Genomic DNA, 20,437 nt, shown 5'->3' on the forward strand with positions numbered 1-20,437 from the left:
AACTAAGATCCCACATGCCTCGCGGCAAGGCCAAAAAAAAAATTTTTTTTTAATAAATAAAAAGTAAATATGGCTGCTTATTGACGTTTCGAGTAGGAGGTGGCTGCCTGCGCACGATGGGGACGTGCCACCGCTGTCTCCAGGTGCCGTGGTCACCCCAAAGCACGGTGGCGAGGATTCTTCAAAGCCACAGATTCTTCCAGGCGTTCCCCGCAGGCTATGTTCATTCTGATCCTATTCCAGATAAACCAGCGGAAGACTCATCCTCAGAGTCTGGGCTTCACAGGCGGAGCAGAGTAATTTGTAAATGTTTATTAGGGGAGTCCTCCCTGGCAACCCTCATGGAAACGAGATCTGCCCTCTCCAAATTAACTGGTGCCGGGGGACAGGTGGGGCCTGGCCCCAGCCTGAGTCTCCCCGACAGCTCAGTGCTCTGATTGTGCTTAGGTCATTGGACGATTTCACCCACTGGTTTATGAGACATGGGAGCCTTGCCTCTAACCAAGCATGATAACCAGACAGAGTTAGACTGAGTCATGGGACCAGAACAGAGAGGACATTACAAGAGCTGTTCACTGGGCACTCTGTGAGCCTTATAAGGATCATTAAATGCCCCTGAGTGAGGCGGCTTCCCTCCCACGCAGAAGAAGCCCGCTCTGCCCTGGGCTCACCTTTGGCCATGAGACGGGGCTCTGGGAATACCTGGGGAGCTGCCAGGGGGAGGCACCTGCAGGGGCCCTGTAGGGGAGGGATGTGGGCGTCCCTATTTCACAAGCCCAACTCAGAGGACCAGCTGAGACCTTCTAGGCAGCTCTTGCACGTCCCTGCTGGGAAACTGGCTTCTCGCCTCAGGCCCAGAGCCTCACCCACCCAGGCATGTCTCAGCTCCTTGCCAAGGCCTGGCTGGCCGCCAGCTCAGATCCCCGGAATGCCTGACCCTGTGTGTCACTGGCCTACCTACACGCCCCGTCCCTGACTGCTTGTATTGTGGCTTGATTGGGGTCAGATCAACGAGAGTCACAGAGTTGGGGACCCAGATGGGGCTCAGAAGCAAGCAGTGGTCGAAAGGAGGAGAGGGGCCTCTGGTTGGTCAGTTTTTACCGAATCTCAACCCATACTGAAAGCTCTTATTTAAAGGGACAGGGAGTCGGCCCAGTTTGTGCCGATGGATGGGCGTCCTTGACCCAAGGGAGAAACTTGAACTCTCGTGGCGAGCATGGGCTTGTGGGTTACGTGCCCCCTCCACTCGCTCCTGGCAGCTCAGGAAAGCAGGCTTGCGTTCCAAGGAACTGCCCTCCCTACTCTCCACACCCTTCCCCACATTTGTCCCGGGGAGCTCATGCTCTGGGGCAGCAGCTTTTCAAAGTGATATTAGGGCTCTGGGGATAGGCGTTGAGGCAACAACCAGTCTGTCGGGGTTCAGTGGAGCGGGCCCGTCACATCACCCATTCGTTGGCTCACGGTGTTTATTGAGGACCCACCACGTGCCGAGTTCCTTGGGGACAAGGCAGTACACTCAGCCCCGGCCCTGCCCCGCAGGAGCTTGCAGTCCAGCCAGCTGGGCCCAGACAGGCGGTAGGACAGCCCCCCTTGCTGTGGGCTCACCCTGCTGTCTTCACATTGACTTCCTCAGTAACGCCCACTGCTTCCCCACATCCTGCCACCAGAATCAGTGCCATGGTCATCATGGGTTTATGTGGCATAGCTCAATTTAGTGACCACCCCCCCAACAGCTCTATCTTCTTGCCCCTAGTGCCCTGGTCCCTCGCACAGGCTGTTGGACCGGGGACTGGGGGGAGGACTTGCAACCTCCCACAAACGCTCAGCAAATCCCCACGAGATGCTGGGAACACGACTGAGGGTGGGCCACAGATGCTCTGGCCTTCTCCTGGGCACCCACTGCTGGGATCCACAGCACCCCACCACCACCACTGGACCTTTGAAGGCTCTCTGGCTTCCATGGGAAAGAAAGAAAAGTCTTAAGAACAAGTTGCTTCCAGCTATCTGTCCTGACAGTAGCAGAGAGCAGTTCAGAAGAGAAAATGAGAAAGGGGGATTCCTGTTCCTTAACCTGCTGTGTCATCCCTTGAATTTCTGCTGCTCCAGGACATGGGACCTGCTCACCTCACACTGGCACCAGCTCTGTGCTGGACCTGGGCCCTTCAAGGTGGCAAGCTTCCTTGAGGCCACAGGGCACCCTCATTCTTGTCCCACCCCTTCTTCACACCCCAAGACCACCTGGCCTGGTGTGTGGTACACAGGTGTTAATGCTTGGGGAAATAAACCCTTCCCAAGACCACCTAAGGAAGCCCCCGCCCCTCGGGAAACAGAGCCCTGGCTGCATCCTGTCCCTATAATTGGAAGCTTTAGGCAGGGAGCCCAGGAGGGGAGGTCATGACTCCCCAGCCTTCAGAGCCCCTCAGGCCATTGCTGCTGTGTGCCCAGAGGTTACCAAGCTGAGCTGGCGAGAAGGCAGGTTCAAGCAGGGTTGGGAGAGTGGTGACCAGTCAGAGCAGATTGCTGCACCTGGCTCAGGTGAGCTCCTGGCCCAGCCCTTGGGCTGGTGCCAGCGCTGGGGCAGGTGTGTGGGCTGCTCAGGCAGCAGTGGCTGGCCCAGCCCTAGAACCCTTCCACCAACTGGGGTGGGAGGCTTTTTCTTCTCCCTGCAGCCACCTGCCCCTCTACCTCTAGCCCAGACACCCCAAGTTGGGGCTGAGAGTGGGCCTCTCCTCTTATTTCCTGAGCCCGCATGGAGGTCAGTCTGCCACACAGCTCACAAACATCCGGGTCTGGCCAGGTTGTAGGTACCAGGCTGGTCCCTCGTGGTGTGAAGGAGAGCCGCCACCAAGAGCTTCCTCAGTCTGTCCAGCATTCCTGGTCCCACGCTGTCAGCAGGGTCCCGTGGACCGGCCAGGGGACTACCAGGGCCGCCAGAGGCCTGGGTCCCGAGGAGACGCAGGTGGTGAGGGCGCGGGCGGCGGGGAGGGCCCGGACGGGCCGCAGGAGTCCCCCGCGCGCCCGCCGTCGGGGGTGGCGCTGGCCGCCCTCCGGCGCAAGTGCTCCAGCAGGCGAGAGCTCACGGCGGGCTCCAGGACGCGGCAAGCGGGTAGCACGCGGGCCAGGCGCGCCAGGCAGGCTCGGTAGCCCTCGCGGTAGCTGTCGGAGGGCGCTGCGGAGGGAGAGCGGCGTGAGGCGCGGGGTGGAGAGAGGGGCGCGGGGCGCGGAGCCGGGCCGGGGCGGGGCAGGGTCACTCACTGGGCGCTGCCGTCGGGCAGGAGGACGCAGGCAGCTCCTGCAGGAAGCGCACGGTCATTTCCAGGATGTCCGCTTTCTCCAGCTTCGAGAAGCGGGAGCTCTGCGCCCGGCCACGAAGGAGAGGGACAGAGAAAGGGACAAACAAGACAGACCTCCGGCAGGCTGCCGTGAGTACCGCGCTCCCAGAAGCTGGTGCCGGGCCTGCCGTAGCCCGCGGTGGGTCGGCTCCGCCGAGCCTGTCAGACCCGGGCTCAGCCTTGGGCGCCGCGCGTTTGTCCCCTCGTCGGCTTCTCCGGCAAGGGCATCTCGGCCCGCCCGGCCTCCTCGCCCCGCGCCCCGGGACCCCCTACCCCCAGCCCCAGTGCGCCCGGCCTGTACCCGAGCGCCCGGGCACTCACCTCCCTGCCCAGCAGCGACAGGATGAGGCCCTTGAGCTGGCTCAGGCTCTCGTTGATGCGCGCGCGGCGGCGCTTCTCCAGCAGTGGCTTCAGGCTCTGCAGGCGGGCGCGAAGGCCGCGGTTACGCGGGTCGCCGTCCAGGCCCCCGCCCCCGCCGCTCTGCCCCCAGACGCCAGGCCCCGGCTCCTACCTTGCGCAGCTCCGCCGGGTCCCCTGCCCTCCGAGGCAGCCCCATGCTCGGCGGGAAAGCGGCGCCGCTGCGGGGCCCGCGCGTGGGAGACTTGTGCCCGCCCAGACACCGAGCGCAGACCGAGGCCCGCAGTGAGGTCTGCTGCGCGGCCGGAGCGGGCGCCAGTGGAGCGCGCGCCACGCCCGCAGCCCGGCTTTAAGGAGGCAGCGCGCCCGCTCCGCCCCGTCCCGCCCCGCGGAGTCAGGCCGCCTGTGGGTCCCACCTCCGCCTTTGTTCCTGCGCGGGGTTGGGGCGGAAGGGGGGACAGCGGAGGCCCCGGGTTCCTGCTCCAGGCCTTCGAGTCCCATCTGCTGCGAGCCCGGGGCGCCCTCCTCCCAGAGCACCTGCAGGGGTGTGTGTGGGCGCCATCGAAGCCTTCGCTGCCCTGACCCTCGGGCAGGAGGCGAGCGGGTGGCGCCAGGCCCTTGTCCCTTCTTGTCCGACGCCGCCCTTCTTCCCTCATTCGGGATCAGCGCCTCCTCTGAGCCCCGCCCTGGGCTTGGGCAGGTTAGCCAGCGGCGGCAGGACCCCCAAGTCCCGGGCCTCAGGGAGCTACCACTCGGGTTTCTACTATGGGGAGGGACTCGCCCCACCAGTTGTTCTGCGGGGCTGGAAGGGGAGACTGAGGCCCGGAAAGAGACCTCAACTTGCTCCGGCTCTAACGGCTGGAAACTGGCCAGGCAGAACTAGGGCCCCGGTGGCTCCAGAGAATCCTCCGGCCCTCAGCGAGTTAGGGACCACCTGGGTCCCCTGTCCTCGGTTTTGAACGGGGAAACTGAGGCCCAGAGAAAACGAGGCAACCCAGGGGCGCCCGGAGCTCATTTTCATTTCACTGGCTCCAGCTCCGGGCTCCTACCTACAGCACAGGCGGAGCTCACGTGACGGGCGGGGCGGGGCAGTCCTGGGTGCCAGCTCTTTGCTGCCCATCTCCTCCATCCGGGCCCGCCTCCTCGCCGCGTGGCCGGTGCTGCCGCAAACTGGCTGGGCGTCCCCCGCCCATCTGCTCGGGGCTGCCCTCCATCAACCGGCTGGCCGGGCAACGGCCAGCACGGCGGACTGCCGGGCCGACCCGCGGGCGGATGGCGGGCTGGACCCACCTAGCCGGGCCGGGAGGAGGAACCACAGGGCGGAGCCGACCGGCGCTGTCCTGGGTGCTGGACGGGGGCCCTCCCCTCCGCCGCGCAAACCCCATCTCCGCGCCCCACCTTCGACGCTCCGCCTAAGTCCCCCCGGCCGCGTGCTCCTCAAGCAGGGCTTGAGAAGACCAGCGCACCCATCAGGAAGGGGCCCGGAGCATCCGGTCTAGTGGGAGCTCGCGCCACCCGTACCTGACTGGCCACCATTTATGGAGCACATGCTGTATGTCAAGCGCCTTTTGGCCCTCCTTTCCATTAACCCCCGTAACAGTCCTAACTATGAGAATAAGTCAACACATCTAGCGGAGCAGGACCTGGGCATGCCTGAGCCACTGTCTCCTCAAATTGAATCGTTGAGCTCAGGGTACCTATGGCCCGGCCTCCTCCAAGGTTATTAATTGTTCTCTCTCTCTCTTTTTTGGCCGCACTGCCTGGCTTGCGATCTTAGTTCCCCGACTAGGGACTGAGCCCTTGCCCTTGGCAGTGAAAGCGCGGAGTCCTAACCACTGGACCACCATAGAATTCCCTCAATTATTCTTTAGGGGCTCAAGAAAAGGACTTCATGGATCCTTAACTGATGCCCCACATGCCACCCCTGGCCGCACACACTGGCTCACTCAGCTCTGTGCCGACAGGGCCCCCTGCACCAACCTCTGCATCCTTGCTGAGATACCCTGAAACTAGCTCCTGGGGAAGAAGGTTCTTCCTAGAACATCCCCCTCCATGCCTGTGGACCACCGTTTGAAGCCTGGAGGGTGGGGAAGCAGACTGCATTTTCAGTTACCCCAGATTTTAAGTCTCTCCTGTCTTCTCCCATTGCTGTTCCCTTCAACCAAAGTATTCTGGGGGTTTTGCTGGTTACCTGGAGGAAGGAGTCGTTTATAACCAGGGGAACTTAGGTAAGACAACCGAGTGGATGGAGTATGGGGGTGCAGGCTTTAGGGAAGCTGGAACCACTTAGGGTACAGTGGGGACGCACTCCACCTGGGTGCCTGCTCTTGGGTGGGGGGAGAGGTCTGAACAGGTGTTTTCCACATAACAGGTGGGCAGATGGCCTGATCCCAGCAGAAGAATGAGCGGAAGCCTCCTGGTGGGGGAGGGAGCCCCTCAACTGACATCTGGAGGGTGGGAGACATTGGGGGTGCTCTGGGCAGGGGGAACTTCAGGTGCAGAGAGAAGAAGGGCACAGCAGGGTCAGCCTCTGTGAGTGTCAGCCCCTGAATTTGCCCCTTTCTATTTGCCACAGTGACAGAGTGCCAGTGTGGACAAGATACATTAAAAAATAAAACCAAACAAACAATGTAAAAGAATGAAATTAGAACATTCTCTAACACCATACACAAAAATAAACTCAAAATGGATTAAAGACCTACATGTAAGACTGGATACTATAAAACTCTTAGAGGAAAACATCAGCAGAACACCCTCTGACATAAAGCACAGCAAGATTTTTTTGATCCACCTCCTAGAGTAATGAAAATATAAACAAATGAGATCTGATTAAACTTAAAATCTTTTGCACAGCAAAGGAAACCATAAACAAAACCAAACAAATTAAAAAACAAACAAACAAAAACCTCCCTGTGCCTCAGTTTCCCCAGCTGTAAAATGGGTATAGTGTTGTACCTCTCTCATAGCATCCTTATGGGGCTAAATATGCAGGTGAAGCCTGGCATGGTGCCTGGTAAGCAGTAGGGTTTCCAAAAATATGTTCTTGCTGGCGTGGGCTCGCTAGAGATGCTGAGCGGGACCCCGTGGACCCAGTGCAGCCCAGAGAGGACAGAGAAGGCCTGGATCTCAGCCTGACTTTGAGTGGCATCCTCAGAAAGGAGTCTGAGAAGATGGTCAGCAAGGATGAGTGCTCACACGTGACTTTTATGGAGATGTCCGTATCAGCAGCGGGAGCGGCTCAGGGTTTTCTCTCCTGCCTTGCCCAATGCCATAGCAGCAGCACATCACCCTGATCTGGACCCCAAAATGACAAAACCATGTGATAGTTGAGAGTGTCCAGGACCAGGGGAGCCAACATGGGAGTGCAGGGATTTTTTTTTTTTCCATGAAGGAAGCACAAGGGAGGGGCCCTCAAGATAAGCCATTTAGCTCTTTGTCATCAAAGCACCCCTGCCACTCGCAGGCCTCAGGGTACAGCTCCACCCGGTGGGCTAGAGGAGGGCAGCTCTGGCAGGCACCAAGAGCCAGTCGAAGCACTGAGGTGGCCAGGATAAGACTCCTCCCTCCCCTTGTCCCCTTGGGTAGGGGTCCCGGCCGTCATAGGTCCCATGGGGGAGTGAGGTGGGTCTGGCGAGGTGAAAGTAGCTGGAAACCCACCTGGCCACTCAGGCCCAGAGGCTCCAGTTTAGGAGGGTGCCATGGAGCGCTGGAGCCCATTGCACATGGCGCCACCTGGTGTTGGTCCCAGGGACTTGGATTCCCACTGTTCCTGGAAGCCACTTCTCTCTAAGGCATCTCCAGCACCATCCTGTGCCTGCCCCGCTACCCGCTGGGTGAAACAGCCCAGTGCAGAGCCCTCACGGGGCTTCAGTGGGGAGGTGGGGGGTGACGGGGAGGGCGGGGAGGAAGGGCACAGGATGTGCTGACTGTGCTCCCACAGCTACACAGCCCCCATCTTCTAGCAGTTCTTCCTCCTGTCCAGCCTGCTGTGCCTCCCTCCAGCTCCCACGAAGGGCTTCCGGCCAAGCAGGCAGGGTGGTTGGTGCACGTGTGCTCTCCTGGCCCACTGCCCTCCCAGGGCCATCCTGCCCCCTTGGGGAGGGGTCCTGGCCCTGCTCTCCGGGCAACTGCTCTGGCGCACCTCCTCATTGCCCCCCAGCCCTTGCTTTCCCGTCTCTCTCCATTCGGCAGCCCCGGGCCCTCAAGCTCACGATTGACTCCCCCGCCTCAGACAGACACCCAGCGGCAGCTCTGGGCACTCTCTGAGGCCAGGGTCTCTAGATCCGGAAACCAGAGCCCACCAGGCATTCCTGCCCTTTTTCCTTTCTCTCCCTCCCTGCCTCGGGGAGGCTACGTGGGCAGTTCTTGGGGGGTCTGGAGGGACCGAGGAGGGCTGAGGGCCCAGCACCCATGCCACCTGCCAGGGCATAGACCCAGAGCCCCAGAGCCCCTGAGGGACTTGTTAGGCCTGTTCCTAGCGCACAGCCTTTGCCCTCGAAGTCTCCCACGCCTGGAATGCGCCTAGGTACGTGCCTTTGAATAAAGCCCAGCCCACCGCACCTCCCCTTTCTCCGACTGCCCACGTAGCCCCTATAACTTACTAAGTCCCCGTTTTCCGGCTCTGATCACACTTGTCACTCTCTGGAACTGCGGTCATCGTTTGCTGGCTCGTGTCCCCAGCGCCTAGGAACTGGCACTGGGTCGATGAGTCAGTTCGTCTGGGGGGTCTGCCCGCCAGCGCCTGGACGGCTCTGATCACCGGGGTCCGCTTTTTTTTTTTTTTTTTTTTTTAATTTTTTGGCTGCACGGCGTGGTCGGTGGGATCTTAGTTCTCCGAGTAGGGATCGAACCCGCGCCCCACGCATTGGGAGAGCGGATTCTTGACCACTGGACCACCAAGGGAAGTCCCGGGGTCTGCTTTTTGACCGGAGGTAAATTTGGAGAGAAGTCCCTGGGCGCACCGCCTCTGTCGCCGGAGTCCGGCCCTCGGCGCGGCTGCGGCGGGCGGGCGGGGGACTCGGACCGCGGCGGGCGGGGCCGGGCGGAGGCGGCGCGGGGGGCGGGCCCGAAGCTTAGGCTGGGCGCCGCGGGGGCCCCCAGCCCCAGAGCTCGGCGGAGGCGGAGCGGAGCGGGCGAGGCAGCGCGGGGCAGAGGCCAGGCCGGCAGCCGCTCCGCCTCCCCACTCGCAGGCCCCGACGGTCGCGCCGCGGGCTCTCCGGGTGCCCGAGGACAGACGCATGGCGCCCCGGGAGACGCGCTGAGCCCGGGTCGCGGCGCCGCGGGCGGCACCATGGCCCTGGAGCAGACGCTTCAGGCGGCGCGCCAGGGCGACCTGGACGTGCTGAGGTCCCTGCACGCCGCCCGCCTGCTGGGGCCCTCGCTGCGCGACCCGCTGGACGCGCTGCCAGTGCACCACGCGGCCCGCGCCGGCAAGCTGCACTGTCTGCGCTTCCTGGTGGAGGAGGCCGGTCTGCCCGCCGCGGCCAGCGCGCGCAACGGCGCCACGCCGGCCCACGACGCCGCCGCCACCGGCCACCTCTGCTGCCTGAAGTGGCTGCTCTCTCAGGGCGGCTGCGGAGTGCAGGTGAGTCCGCGCCGCGCACGGGGCACCCGGGGGGGGGCTTCCTCCCCAGGAGAGAGTTCTGGTCTGGAGCCCTCGGATCTTAAGGGTGGGTGGGCTTGGGAGCTCCCTCCAGAGGGCTTGGGGCGGGGTGGGCTCCCCGGGTTGAGAGTACCCGGGCAGATGCCCTGGCAAGCCCTGGCCACCGCCTAGAAGACCATCTGGGTGATAGGAAACCAGAATGGAATGGGGCTCAGCTGGGATAGTATTTAAGCTGGGGGGTGGGGGAAACACAGTGATCCAGGGAATCCCGGAGAGTGGGCAGGGGAGGGGGACAAAGGGCCTGGAGTCAGAAGCCCATGTCTTCCAGGATCAGGTCTGGGAAGTGGCGGGGGGGTGGGGGGGTTTGCACAAAATCCTACAGCCCACCCCAGGCTGAGGTGCATGTGTCCCTAAGTTGAGAGGAGGGTTGAGGCTGGTAATGGGGGCGGGACCTCCCAAGGACCTGAGCTGATCCCAGGACATCATCCCTTCTGGCCTCCCAGCTTCTTCATCCCAGCCCGAGTCTTCCTGCCCTGAGACCCCAGTGGGTCTCATTCAGTGGCCACCAGGCTGGTGTTAGCCAGCCTGGCCTCTCCTGAGCTGGAGAAGGCAGCTCAGGCCCTCATGTGTAGCTCTCCTGCTCAATCCTGCTGGACGCAGAGCATCCAGCAGGTTCTAGGCCCGGGGATTCAGGTGTGCTCCTGACCTCCGGGAGCTGCCGGTCCATGGGGGCAATGAACAGCAAACACGCAGTCTAGAAAGTAGACCAGGTAACGCCAGGTACTGCTAGGCCACGTGGTGGGGAGCGACAGGAGCTGCGTGGGCAAGGTGGCCAGGGGAGGCCCCTCTGAGGAGTGGCCTCTGAAGGGAGTCTTGGCTGATGGGAGGGAAGTGGCCAGGTGATGACCAAGCCCAAGGAGCAGGAAGTACAAAGCCCTGAGGGGGACGCATCTTGTCCTGTAGCAGGGACGGCAGGGAGGCGAGCATGTTTGCAGCGGGGTGAGGGAGGGAGAAGCCCGCAGGGCCAGATCCCAGAGCGTCTCATAGGCTGGCGTTAGGAATTTGCATGATACTCTGGTTGTAGGGCAAAGCCAGTGGAGGGAGGAACAAAACTGATTTCCCACTTACAAGGACCACTGTGTTAACTGGATAGAGAAGGAGAGGAAGCAGGGCCGACTCTGAGCTGGCTGGCTGTGTCATGGCGGTGCCCAGACCCCATCCCCCCACCTTTTGGCCTCAGGATGGCCAGGCCTCCCATCCCACCCCTCCTGGGAGGTGGCCCGGCCCCTTATCTCCGGGCCAGCTCTGTTATCAGGAGTTCCTGGCACGTGGTCCCTGCCCACTCTTTTGGGAGGTGGCATGCCTCTCCGATCCCGGTGTCCAGCCTTGGCCAGAAGCCTCCCCAGCCACTGGAGAGGAGGTGGAGGAGCAGGCGGCCTTGTGCCCAGCTTATCAAGTCTCCCGTCCTCTCGCCCCGGAGGGCTTGGGTGCTGGGGACGAAGTGTGTGTGCAGTGGGAGGATGACCTAGATCCGGGGCCCTGCTCAGCTCAGGGAGATAAGCAGCTTTAGGGTGCGGGCCATAGCACGGGAGGCTCCTGGGGCCTACGTAGCTGTTGGAGCCTTGGGGACCGGTCACAGGCCTGTGATTCTCTCCTTACTGCCCCCCTCACCCAGAGGCCCAGAGCCATCAGGACCCCCTGGAGCCTCAGACCCACAGTCCCCAAGGCCAATGGGAAGTGAGGGCCTTTCTCAAGAGCTGGGGCGCAGGGCATACTTCACTATGGGCCTGTCTGGGTCACCTCTAGCCAGCCTTGTCCCCTGGGCTCAGGAGGACAGACTGCACCTGTCTCTGGTCTTCCCCAGGCATTCCACACACAGAGGAGTCTCAGCATCGGCCTCTGCTTCCTCTGGACTGTTTTCTCTGCCTCCCCTTCCTCCCTGCCTCTGTTCTTGCCCAACAGCCAGTCTGTTTGCCCCCCACCCCGTATCCCCTAAATGTGACCTCCCCATCGTGCCCCTGGATCCCGTTCCCTCTGTCCCCCCTTTTCCCTGCATTTCTTAGAGGAGCTTCTCACGCTACTGAGACTCACCTTCCTGAAGCTCAGGGTCTCTCCAGCGCCCCCTGCCTCGGCCACACCTGTTCCCATGGTGCCCTCTCTCTGGGCGGGGGCGGGGGTGGGCGTACAGAGCAGCTTCCCTTCTCTGAACCCTGGTAACCCGTGCCCGCCTCCACGGCTGCCCCACCCCCTTCCCCGTGCCCCTGCCCCTGCCCAGCTCCCTGCCCACCTCTCCGTCACCCCACGTGCTTGGTGCTGGGAGCTCATTCTGTTCTAGAACCGGTGCCCACTCTCCCAAACTCCCAGCCTCTGAGTCCAGGCTTCTGGGTGTCTGCCCGTCTTGGCCTGCAGGTCACATAAACAGCATTTGCCAACCCCCTCCCGCAAGAGACACACACACCTGGATGTTCACGGAAGACTCATTCAGCACCTAAACCATCGACCCGTCCCCTTTGGGGTGCCTGAGAGGGGTCTTGCCCAAGCCCTTCCCAGGGGCTGCCTCTATCCCACACGTACCACCGCTGGCTTCTGCCCCGGCCCTGCCCACCAGTAGCCAGAGGCAAGGACATAGCCTGTTCGGGGTGGGGGGCTGGGAGCAGGGAGTCTGCTGGCGGTGGGGCAGTCCTCTGCACTGAGGTTGGGTTGTTGGAGATGCGTCAGCCCGGAGGCCTCTTCCCTTGTGAGACCTGGGGAGGAGGAGAGGAAGGAGGCAGGGGTTGCTCCCCGACCCCTGACAGCAGGGCCCAACAGCCCACTCTTCCTGGCCCAGCGGCTCCTTCAGGTGTTCCCCGAGCACCTGGGTGACAGGCAGGTGCTCCTGCTGGGGTGATGACAGGGTGCCCTGCAGGCCTCAGAAAGCCCAGCATGGATGGCCCCGTGCTGCCGCTATGGACTGAGCTTCCGAGAGGGCCAGTTAGGTGCCCGAGGACAGAACTGCCCCAGTGGCTGGTGGGATGCAGGACTTGGTCTGAGTGAGGGATGGGGGCAGGGCCAGGCCTTAGGACTAACGGGCTCTCCTCCCACAGGACAGAGACAATTCTGGTGCCACAGTCCTGCATCTGGCTGCCCGCTTCGGCCACCCTGAGGTGGTGAACTGGCTGCTGCGTCACGGCGGTGGGGACCCCACCGTGGCCACAGACACGGGCGCCCTGCCTGTTCACTACGCCGCCGCCAAAGGAGACTTCCCCTCCCTGAGGCTTCTCGTCGGCCACCACCCTGAGTAAGGACCCTCCGCTTCAGGGGGCCTCTGGGTGGGGCGGGCCAGGGCTCTGGCGGCGGGGGGGGGGAGGGGGTGCCTGTAGTCGGCCGTGCCCCTCCAGCACACCAGGGGAATTAGTGCTTCTGGGCCATCCCCGTGGTCAGGGACCCGGCCAGAGACAGCTCCCACCCAAGCTGAAAGTTCTCCCCTCCTGGTGGGCTGCCCGCAGACACATGCCCCAGAGCCCTGCAAGCAGACCCTCCCCCAATACGAGCTGCACTTGAGCTGCAGCGGCTGTGCACGCAGACCCCTTGCTCGTCCCCAGGGTGCTTACAGCCTACAGCAGGCGGCTCTCTGGCTCTGACCTGTGCTAATTTGCAAGACTGTCCTAAGTGGGGCGTAGGGGTGAAGAGCATCTCCTGGACCCACAGTCAAAAAGGAGGAGGAGCCACGTCAGTTATCCAGCAGTGATGGGAGAGGCCCCCTGCCCAGACCCCCAGCCTGCCTCCTGGGCCCTCAGCTCCCGGCCTGTCAGAGGGCAGCTTGTCCTCTCCTGTGGCCGGCAGCTCATTCCCACTCCCCAGGGGGATGGGGCTCCCGAACCTCCCCGGCCCTCGGCGAGCGGCTGGTCTGAGAACGCAGCTGAGCAGTAGTCTGGGCACTCCCCGGGGTGCGGTGGGGTGTGCAGAAGAATGGGGTTCACTGAAGAGCATGGGAGTCGTGGGGAGGGGGTCCTGGGGGAGGGAGGGAGCCAGGTCTTAGGTGCACCCAGAGGGAGGCAGGGGTCCTGGGGGGAAGCCACCCAGGCCCTGTCTGAGGGAGTAGGACATCAGTGGCCCTGGGGACCCAACAGATTGGGGCTCTGACTGGTGACCTTCGTCAGTTCAAGGGGGTACCTGGGAAATAAGTGGTGACAGAGGACCCAGCCTCAGGAGGAGAGCAGTCACAAGGCGGGAGGGTCTGTCCCCACCCCTGGCTCCGCTCCTAAGGGCGCCTGCCCGGCCACTGGGCGCCAGGGAGCAGCAGGAGGCCAGCCTGGCCCTGTGGCCTGGTGGCAGGGTGGCTGCGTCCGGCAGCCCCTTGGGCGCAGGCACGCTGGTGTGGATACAGAGCAGCTTAAAGCCCCCAGGCCGGGACCAGGACGCCTGAGCCTGGCTCGTTCTTGCTAAGCAAGGGGGTTCCCTGGTTTGATTCGTGGGAGACCAGCCGGGGGTCTCCTCACAGCCGTCCCTGCCAGAGGCCACTGGGCACCACTCTGGCGTGAATCTTCTGCTCCTGGACAAGCTAGGGTCTGGGTGACACCAAAATCAGTGGGATTTCAAGGAGGAGGCCCCAAACACCCTCGAGTGCAGGCTCCCACCCTGCAGCCATCAGCACCCTGGGGGCCTGGTCCCAGACTCGACGTAAACTCCCCAGGTAGGGGCTGGGGCGCTGCCCCTGTGCATGTCCCCACCCCCGCACCCAGGTGGTTCTGACACCACCCCCTCACTGATCACTTATCACGGAGGACACTGAGACCCTAAGAGAAGAGAGACAGGCGGGGGTCATCCTGTCGCACCCGCCGGCCTCCCGCATCGCACATGACGGGCCCCAGGAAGTCAGGCTGGTGGCCGTGCCAGCTTAGCTCCAGTGGTGTGAACTGAGGGGGCTCTGCCCCGCCCCGGGAAGTGCTGGTGGGGGGCAGGGGTGAAGCCCCGGGCTGGCCCCTGAGCCCCTCCTCCCTGAGAAGGCTGGGGCCTAGGATGAGCCTCCATGGCTGGGGTTCCAGCCTTCGGAAGGCTCTGGCTGTGCTGGGGACACCCTCGAAGGCTCAGGGCCCGGGAGACCCTGCTGCCCCCAGGCCAGGCTGTGCTGCTGGCCGTGATTGGGCCCTGGCGCCGACTCTGTGGCCAGGTGGCCTGGGCTGATGAGCCACCAGCCCCCCGTGAATCTCAGGGAAGCGGACAGAGGCCTGGGGCTCCATTCCCACAGTGACGACGCGTGACCTGGCTGATAAGGAGGCACTTTTGTGTGATTGCCAGGCTGGGCTCAGGCAGGAGGGGGTGCTGGGAATTGAGGTAGGGCCTGCTGGCGGGGGGGCTTTGGGGGCCAGTGCCCACACCCTAACTCGGAGGTAGCGACTCCTGCCCCCCCAAGGCTGGGGACCCCAGGGCTGGGAGCTGGGGAGGGGCAGAGGTGCAGGCTGCCCCAGGCCGCAGGGTGCAATCAGGGGACCCAGGCAGCCTGGCTTTAGAGGCCGCCGTGGCCCTGCTCTCCTGAGCCTCCTGGCCTTCTGTGAAACACTGTGAATTATTCACAAGGGCTCAGCTCTCCCTGGCGGCAGGTGATGCAGGGAGAGCTCCTACCGGTGGGAAACCCGATCCTGCCCGGGAGGCTGTGGGCAGCCATGAGCCGTGGCCATGACAAGCTACAGAGGGGCAGGAGGGCTGGGCGGCCTCGGGGGAGGGCCCAGCTAATGCTGGGCTGCACCTTGGGGAATTAGAAAGGACTGCAGGAGTGGCCTGTACCCACCCACCCCTCCTCCAGTCTCTCCCCGTCCACTGGGCAAGTCCTCCCAGAGGCAGAGGAATTGCCACCGTGACCTCAGGGGCTGCTGCCCCATGAGACCCGCCCTCTGAGCCCCCTGGGGAAAAGAGTCCTTCAGCTAGCGGCACGGGGGCTGGCAGGAGCTGGGCTGGGGCTGCTTCAGGCCCTGGGTCTGAGGGAGGCAGAGTCAGGAGGGTCAGCCCTCCTGGCCAGGAGCTCTGGTGGCTGGTGGAGCAGAGCCACGAGTCCACATCCCCATTTGGGGCTCAGACGGGACGAGGAGCAGGTGGCCCTCAGAGCTCCTGACCATCCAGCCAGCAGGGTCCTGGGGCCCAGGAACCATCTCATGCCTCGACCGTGTGCTTGCTGGGGGCCTCAGTAACCAGAGGGGAGCCCTGGGCTCAGCTGGGACCCTTAGGCCTGAGCACTGAGGCTGGGGAGGGTTGGGGGCAGGGCTCCAGGCTTTTCCTTCCTCCTGGGGCCCCACCGTGGTCTACCAGTCGTAGAGAGCTGGAAAACCAGTCTGCGCAAAGGTTTCGGACCAGCTCCCACCTGCTGAATGCCTACTAGGGGTCTGACTCCAAGCAGTAGTCTGAGCCCCACCTGCTACTAGGCAGTAGCTCTATAATCAGCCCATTTTACAGATTGATTCATCCAACTAATGTTTCTTGAGCACCTGCTCTGGGCCAGGCAATATTCCAAGTGTCAGAGATACGTCGGTGAACCAAACAGACAAATGTCCCTGCCTCATGGTGCTGAAGATACAGAAATGGTGTCTCCGAGAGGCTAACTGACCACCCGGGGTCCCACCAGCTCCCTGTGTGGCCTGGGCCAAACTGCACCTCCTCTCTGGGTCTGTCTCCCATTCCTGGGCCAGGCGCTCACCTCTGAGGGCCTTTTCAAGCTCACCTGGGCGGCCCCCTTTTCCTTCATGGGGCCTGGCTGCTCCTGGGGCCCCGTCCAGGGAAGGGCTTCAGGCAGCCCCTGCCTTGAACAGAAACCTTAGCTGCTCACCTGTTAGGGAGCCCCAGGCCTATGGCTCAGCTCCCCCTTAGAAGGCCTGGGCCTGGGGCTGCCCTTCCCTGCCGGGCACTTGTTGGTGTTTGCTGAGGTCCCCTGGGCAGCAGGGCCTGGGGGGAGCCACACCGGCACACTGGGGGCCCTGACCCAGGCCCTCTGAGAAAGGAGGGGCCTGGTGGGGTCATGAGAAGCCCCTCTCAGTGGGGACAGCCTTCACCTCCACCGGTAACTCCTGGTCCAAGCCTGTCATGTCACTGGGGCCCCAGCTGGCCTCTCTGCCCTCCCCCTGCCCGCTTCCTGTCCGGCTGTGCCCACCTGGGAGACCACAAGTCAGATCCCTGGACCGGCCACAGGCTCCTCTCTCACGGACAGGGAAGGCTGCTTCCTTGCAGCAGCCCAGAGGCCCTCCTCGCTCTGGCACCCCCATACCTGACCTCCAGCTGCGCCCTAATCACCTCCTCTACTCTACCTCCTGGGCTTCCTTGCTGCTCCTGCCCTCCAACCTTTGGCCTTTGTACAGGCCATTCCCACTGCCTCACTTTCTTCCCCAGAGAGCCCACAGCCCCTCCCTCCTCCCCTTCAGGTCTTTGCTCCATCTCCGCCTCTCAGTAAGGCCGGCCCCACACCTCCTTCAGATCATCACCTGCCCCGAAGAAGACACACGCCCTCCCTCCCAGTCTTCCTCTCCAGCCTGATTTCCCGCACCCTCCTCATTACCTGGCATTACTTTCTGTGCATCTCAACACATCCTCTTACCGTCTGTCTCCCCGGGCAATGAGAGTATCTCTTTTTCTTCTACATCCTGTATGCCCGGTGCCTGATACTCAGAAAATACTCACTGAAGGACTGAGGAGTCTGGGATCCCTGGGTCTTGTCCGGCCCTGCAAGCAGCTCACTGCCCGTGACCTCAGACAGAACTCTCTTCTGGGCCTCCCAGGGCCCGTCTGGCAAATGGACCAGCTGAGGCCACGTGCGAGGCGGCATCACAGAACTCCGGGCCTGGCTGCCCATCTCGCTCACCCCCACATTTATCCACTCAACAACTAGCATCCACATGTACCCTAAGTGCCCAGCCCCGCTAGCGTTAGGGATGTAGTGAGTCCTCACGACTTCATGGAGCCAACTTGGGGGGGCTCCCAGGGGCAAAGAAGGAGCCAGGTCAAGAGCACGTGTACACGCAGAGACGTTCTTGCTTATTTTCCAGTGTGTCAGGGTGCGTCCGGCAGCCCTGGTGGAACCAAGCTTGAGAGGGCAGGTCTCCACTGTTTTCAAGCTCTGCCCCGCCCTGGCCTGTGGCAGCCTCGTGATGTGTATCCCTGGAATGCATGAAAAAAGTGCCAAGACCATTCAAGAGGGACAAGTGCTATGAAGTGAAACGGGGTATTCGTAGGAAGTGGTTGGGGGGTTTCTTTAAATTGAGGGGGTCCAGGAAGGCCCCACTGAGGAGGTGAGAGCTGAATGGGAGAGGACCAGCCGTGCCAAGACCTGGCCTGGGAGCGTTGCAGGTGGAGCTGGCCGGGGCAGAGGCCTGAGGGGGGGGATCCCGCTTGGCTTCATCGCGAGCCAGGAGGGCCTGGAAGGCTGGGAGAATTGCAGACCAGTGAAGGCTTCTGGGGATATTCCAGGCTTCCTGATGGATTGGGTGTAAAGCTGACTGTTCTAGAATCTTCCTTAAATCAGGGCTGCATTGCTTCACTGGGCCAGGCCTCATTTGAGTTCATTTCAAATAAGTCAGGCGTGATTAGAGGATAAGAGAGGTAGAACCGCCAAAGGCTCCGAGTCTTTGTTCAGAGCGGGACTTACCTCACAGCCAGAACTAATCCTTGTGGAGATCATCCCCTGCCAGACCTCCCTTGGGGCAGAAATGATTGCCAGTGGGGAGGGCCACTGGAAATGCTGTTCTTTGACTGGAGTCTGCTTCTGTGGGCAGATCACTCCTTGTTTCCTAGTGGCAACGGTCACAGTAAGGTGGCACCAATCTTGGACGGACGTATCAAACGTTTACGAGCATTCCATGTTTCTTTTGTGTCATCAGGGTGACTTGCTTAATAGTTACAGTTTGTCTATATCATCTTTGTTCCCAAGAGGAAGAAAAGTATCATGATTTATGTGATGCTTGCTGGGAGACTCAGACTTATAAAGAACTCAAGGGTCAAGTGTTGCCAAAGACTCCTAGAGCTTGGACTCAAGGGAGGGTGGCCTGGTGTCCTTTACTGAAATGGGGACAGTAAGGGGGGAAGATAGTTTGAGGGAGAGTGTGGAGAGATTTGCTCCATGTAAAGGCAGGTAAAGGGGAAATTCCCTGGCGGTCCAGTGGTTAGGACTCCTTGCTTTCACTGCCAAGGGCGTGGGTCGATCCCTGGTCGGGGAACTAAGACCCCGAAAGCTGCGTGGCATGGCCAAAAAATTTTTTTAATTAAAAGAAAAAAAGGCAAGTAAAATTCAAGAAGCTGCTCAATGCACAGATGGATGAGTGAGCTGATGTAGGGGCCGCATGTACTCCAGGTCCAAGCTGGGGGGATGAGCAGCATTGGGAACAGGTGACCTTTAACCCTGGGAAGTAGATGACCTCACCAGGGGCAGAGCGTGTTTAGAAAGGAGGTGCTGGGGCACCCCAACATTTGGAGATTGGGCAAGGGTCGAGGGCCCATCGAGGGAGGCTGAGAAGGCCCGGTGTGTGCCTGTCCGTAGCCAAGAGGAGCAGGTGTTCGGCGGGGTGAGGGGCGCCTGTTAGGGCGTGGCCACGTCAGTCGAGGCTGGTGGCGTGGAGGTGACGGTGTGGAGGCCCAAGGGACGGGTGAGGGGGCTGGCGGGTCAGGCTGTGGCAGCGGTACCAGGAAGCTAAGCCCTGCCTTCCCTGGGAGGAACCTTGCAATTTTCAAAGATTCCTCTTCTGTCTCTCACAAGAGGCTTGGAGAGGCAACAGTTGTGATGCCCATTTGCCATATGTGGAAACTGAGGCTGGGGGGCGCGGCTAGAGGACGCCCTGGGGCCCTGCACAGTGAGCCACAGAGTTGGGGTGGTGGGTGGAGGCCAGGGCCAAGGGCAGGGGCTGGGACTGGACCGGTCACCCATGGCGCCACTATGGCTAGAACTCGATGGGCTGGAGCCGGGCAGGTCCTGAGGCCAGAGGTCTCCCGAGACCCCATCCCTCTGCTCTAGGCAGCGACTGTCTGCAGCAGAGATGCTGCCCGGCCTGACCCGTGCTTGTTGGGGCCTGGACACCCCAGGTCAGCAGTGCTCCCACAGAGGCACAGGGAGGAGGGATCCTAAAATACAGCGACGGCGCCAGGCCTTGCTGAGGGCTCTGCAAGCATGTCTCAGCGACTATCATTATCCCCACTCGTGGACGGCTTTGTGAACAGAGATGGGAGGCAAGACACCACTTGCGGGTGGCACACACACCAGGTCCTTCTCACACCGGGTCCCCTTCTGCCTCTCAAGTGATCCTAGCCCTCTGTGCCTCAGTTTCCTCATCTGTAAAAGGGGAACGACGCTGACACCTACCGGGTAAGGTCTTTAGGAGGACTAGATAGAGACCATGTGTACTATGTGCGTCCCAGTGCTTGGCGCAGAGCAGTTTGTTCAGTAGATGGTACCCACTGTCACTGTTATCCGTTATCGTCATCTCTACTACTATATAAATTCACTCTCTCTCCATCTAAATTCATTAATTTAAAGACTCGTGTTGGGAATTCCCTGGCGGTCCAGTGGTTAGGACTTGGCGCTTTCACTGCCAGGGCCCGGGTTCAATCCCTGGTGAGGGAACTAGGATCCCACAAGCGCCACCAAAAAAAAGAAAAAAAGGGACAAAATTCATTAATTTACTTTGTTCCTGTGCTCATCCATGTATATATATGTTTTTTATCTTTTGGCCACGCTGCACAGCATATAGGATCTTAGTTCCCCAACCAGGGATTGAACCTGCACTCCCTGCATTGGAAGCGTGGAGTCTTAACCACTGGACCACCAAGGAAGTCCCTCCTCCATATTTTTAGAGTTTACCCCAGTGAGTTTGAGGGTGCCCATTCTTCCTGCCTCCAGGTCGACACAGAAGAAAGGAACAAGACCAGGACCCCCTTTCCCACCCTGGCTCATCAGCGAATCTGCCCCTTATTCTGGGGTCTCCCAGGCTGGGGGCTGTGACTCCTGAATGGGTTACTGAGCGCTCACTCCGTACCAGGGACGCCAGCTGGGGTTGTCAGCCAGTGGCCTGGCAGGAGGCTGTGAGCACAGCTTCCCCCTCCTGCTCGGCTCCTGCCCTGTACCAGCTTATCAGACCTTCTGAGACCTCCTCAGGCTGGCTGGGCACCCCTGGGTTATGGATCCCAGCCAGGCGGGGTG

At 61.6% G+C, this 20,437-nt stretch overlaps 2 protein-coding genes and 1 long non-coding RNA gene across 5 annotated transcripts in view; 2 read left to right on the forward strand and 1 right to left on the reverse strand.

Moving 5' to 3' along the window:
• On the reverse strand, positions 1–4,064 carry HES2 (hes family bHLH transcription factor 2). Its single transcript, XM_036835761.1, has 4 exons — positions 3,844–4,064; positions 3,654–3,749; positions 3,256–3,355; positions 1–3,169 (listed from the first exon to the last, which is right to left on the reverse strand). Exons 1-4 carry the CDS (start codon positions 3,886–3,888, stop codon positions 2,919–2,921), a joined length of 492 nt encoding a protein of 163 aa, XP_036691656.1. The 5' UTR covers positions 3,889–4,064; the 3' UTR covers positions 1–2,918.
• On the forward strand, positions 3,367–5,917 carry LOC118886280. The gene is made up of 3 exons (XR_005017699.1): positions 3,367–3,422; positions 5,135–5,241; positions 5,857–5,917. It is a non-coding gene; the product is annotated as an uncharacterized LOC118886280 (long non-coding RNA).
• Positions 5,918–8,979: 3,062 nt separating this feature from the next.
• Positions 8,980–20,437, forward strand: part of ESPN (espin) — a 30,554-nt gene continuing 19,096 nt past the window's right edge. For all 3 annotated transcript variants that reach the window (XM_036874883.1, XM_036874972.1, XM_036822822.1), the window contains exons 1-2: positions 8,980–9,273; positions 12,375–12,568. In XM_036874883.1, coding sequence (XP_036730778.1) covers positions 8,980–9,273; positions 12,375–12,568 — 488 coding nt within the window. The remainder of the gene's footprint in view (positions 9,274–12,374; positions 12,569–20,437) is intronic.

Source organism: Balaenoptera musculus, chromosome 1 (genome assembly GCF_009873245.2).
Source record: "Balaenoptera musculus isolate JJ_BM4_2016_0621 chromosome 1, mBalMus1.pri.v3, whole genome shotgun sequence".
In the NCBI taxonomy this organism is placed as follows: Eukaryota; Metazoa; Chordata; class Mammalia; order Artiodactyla; family Balaenopteridae; genus Balaenoptera; species Balaenoptera musculus.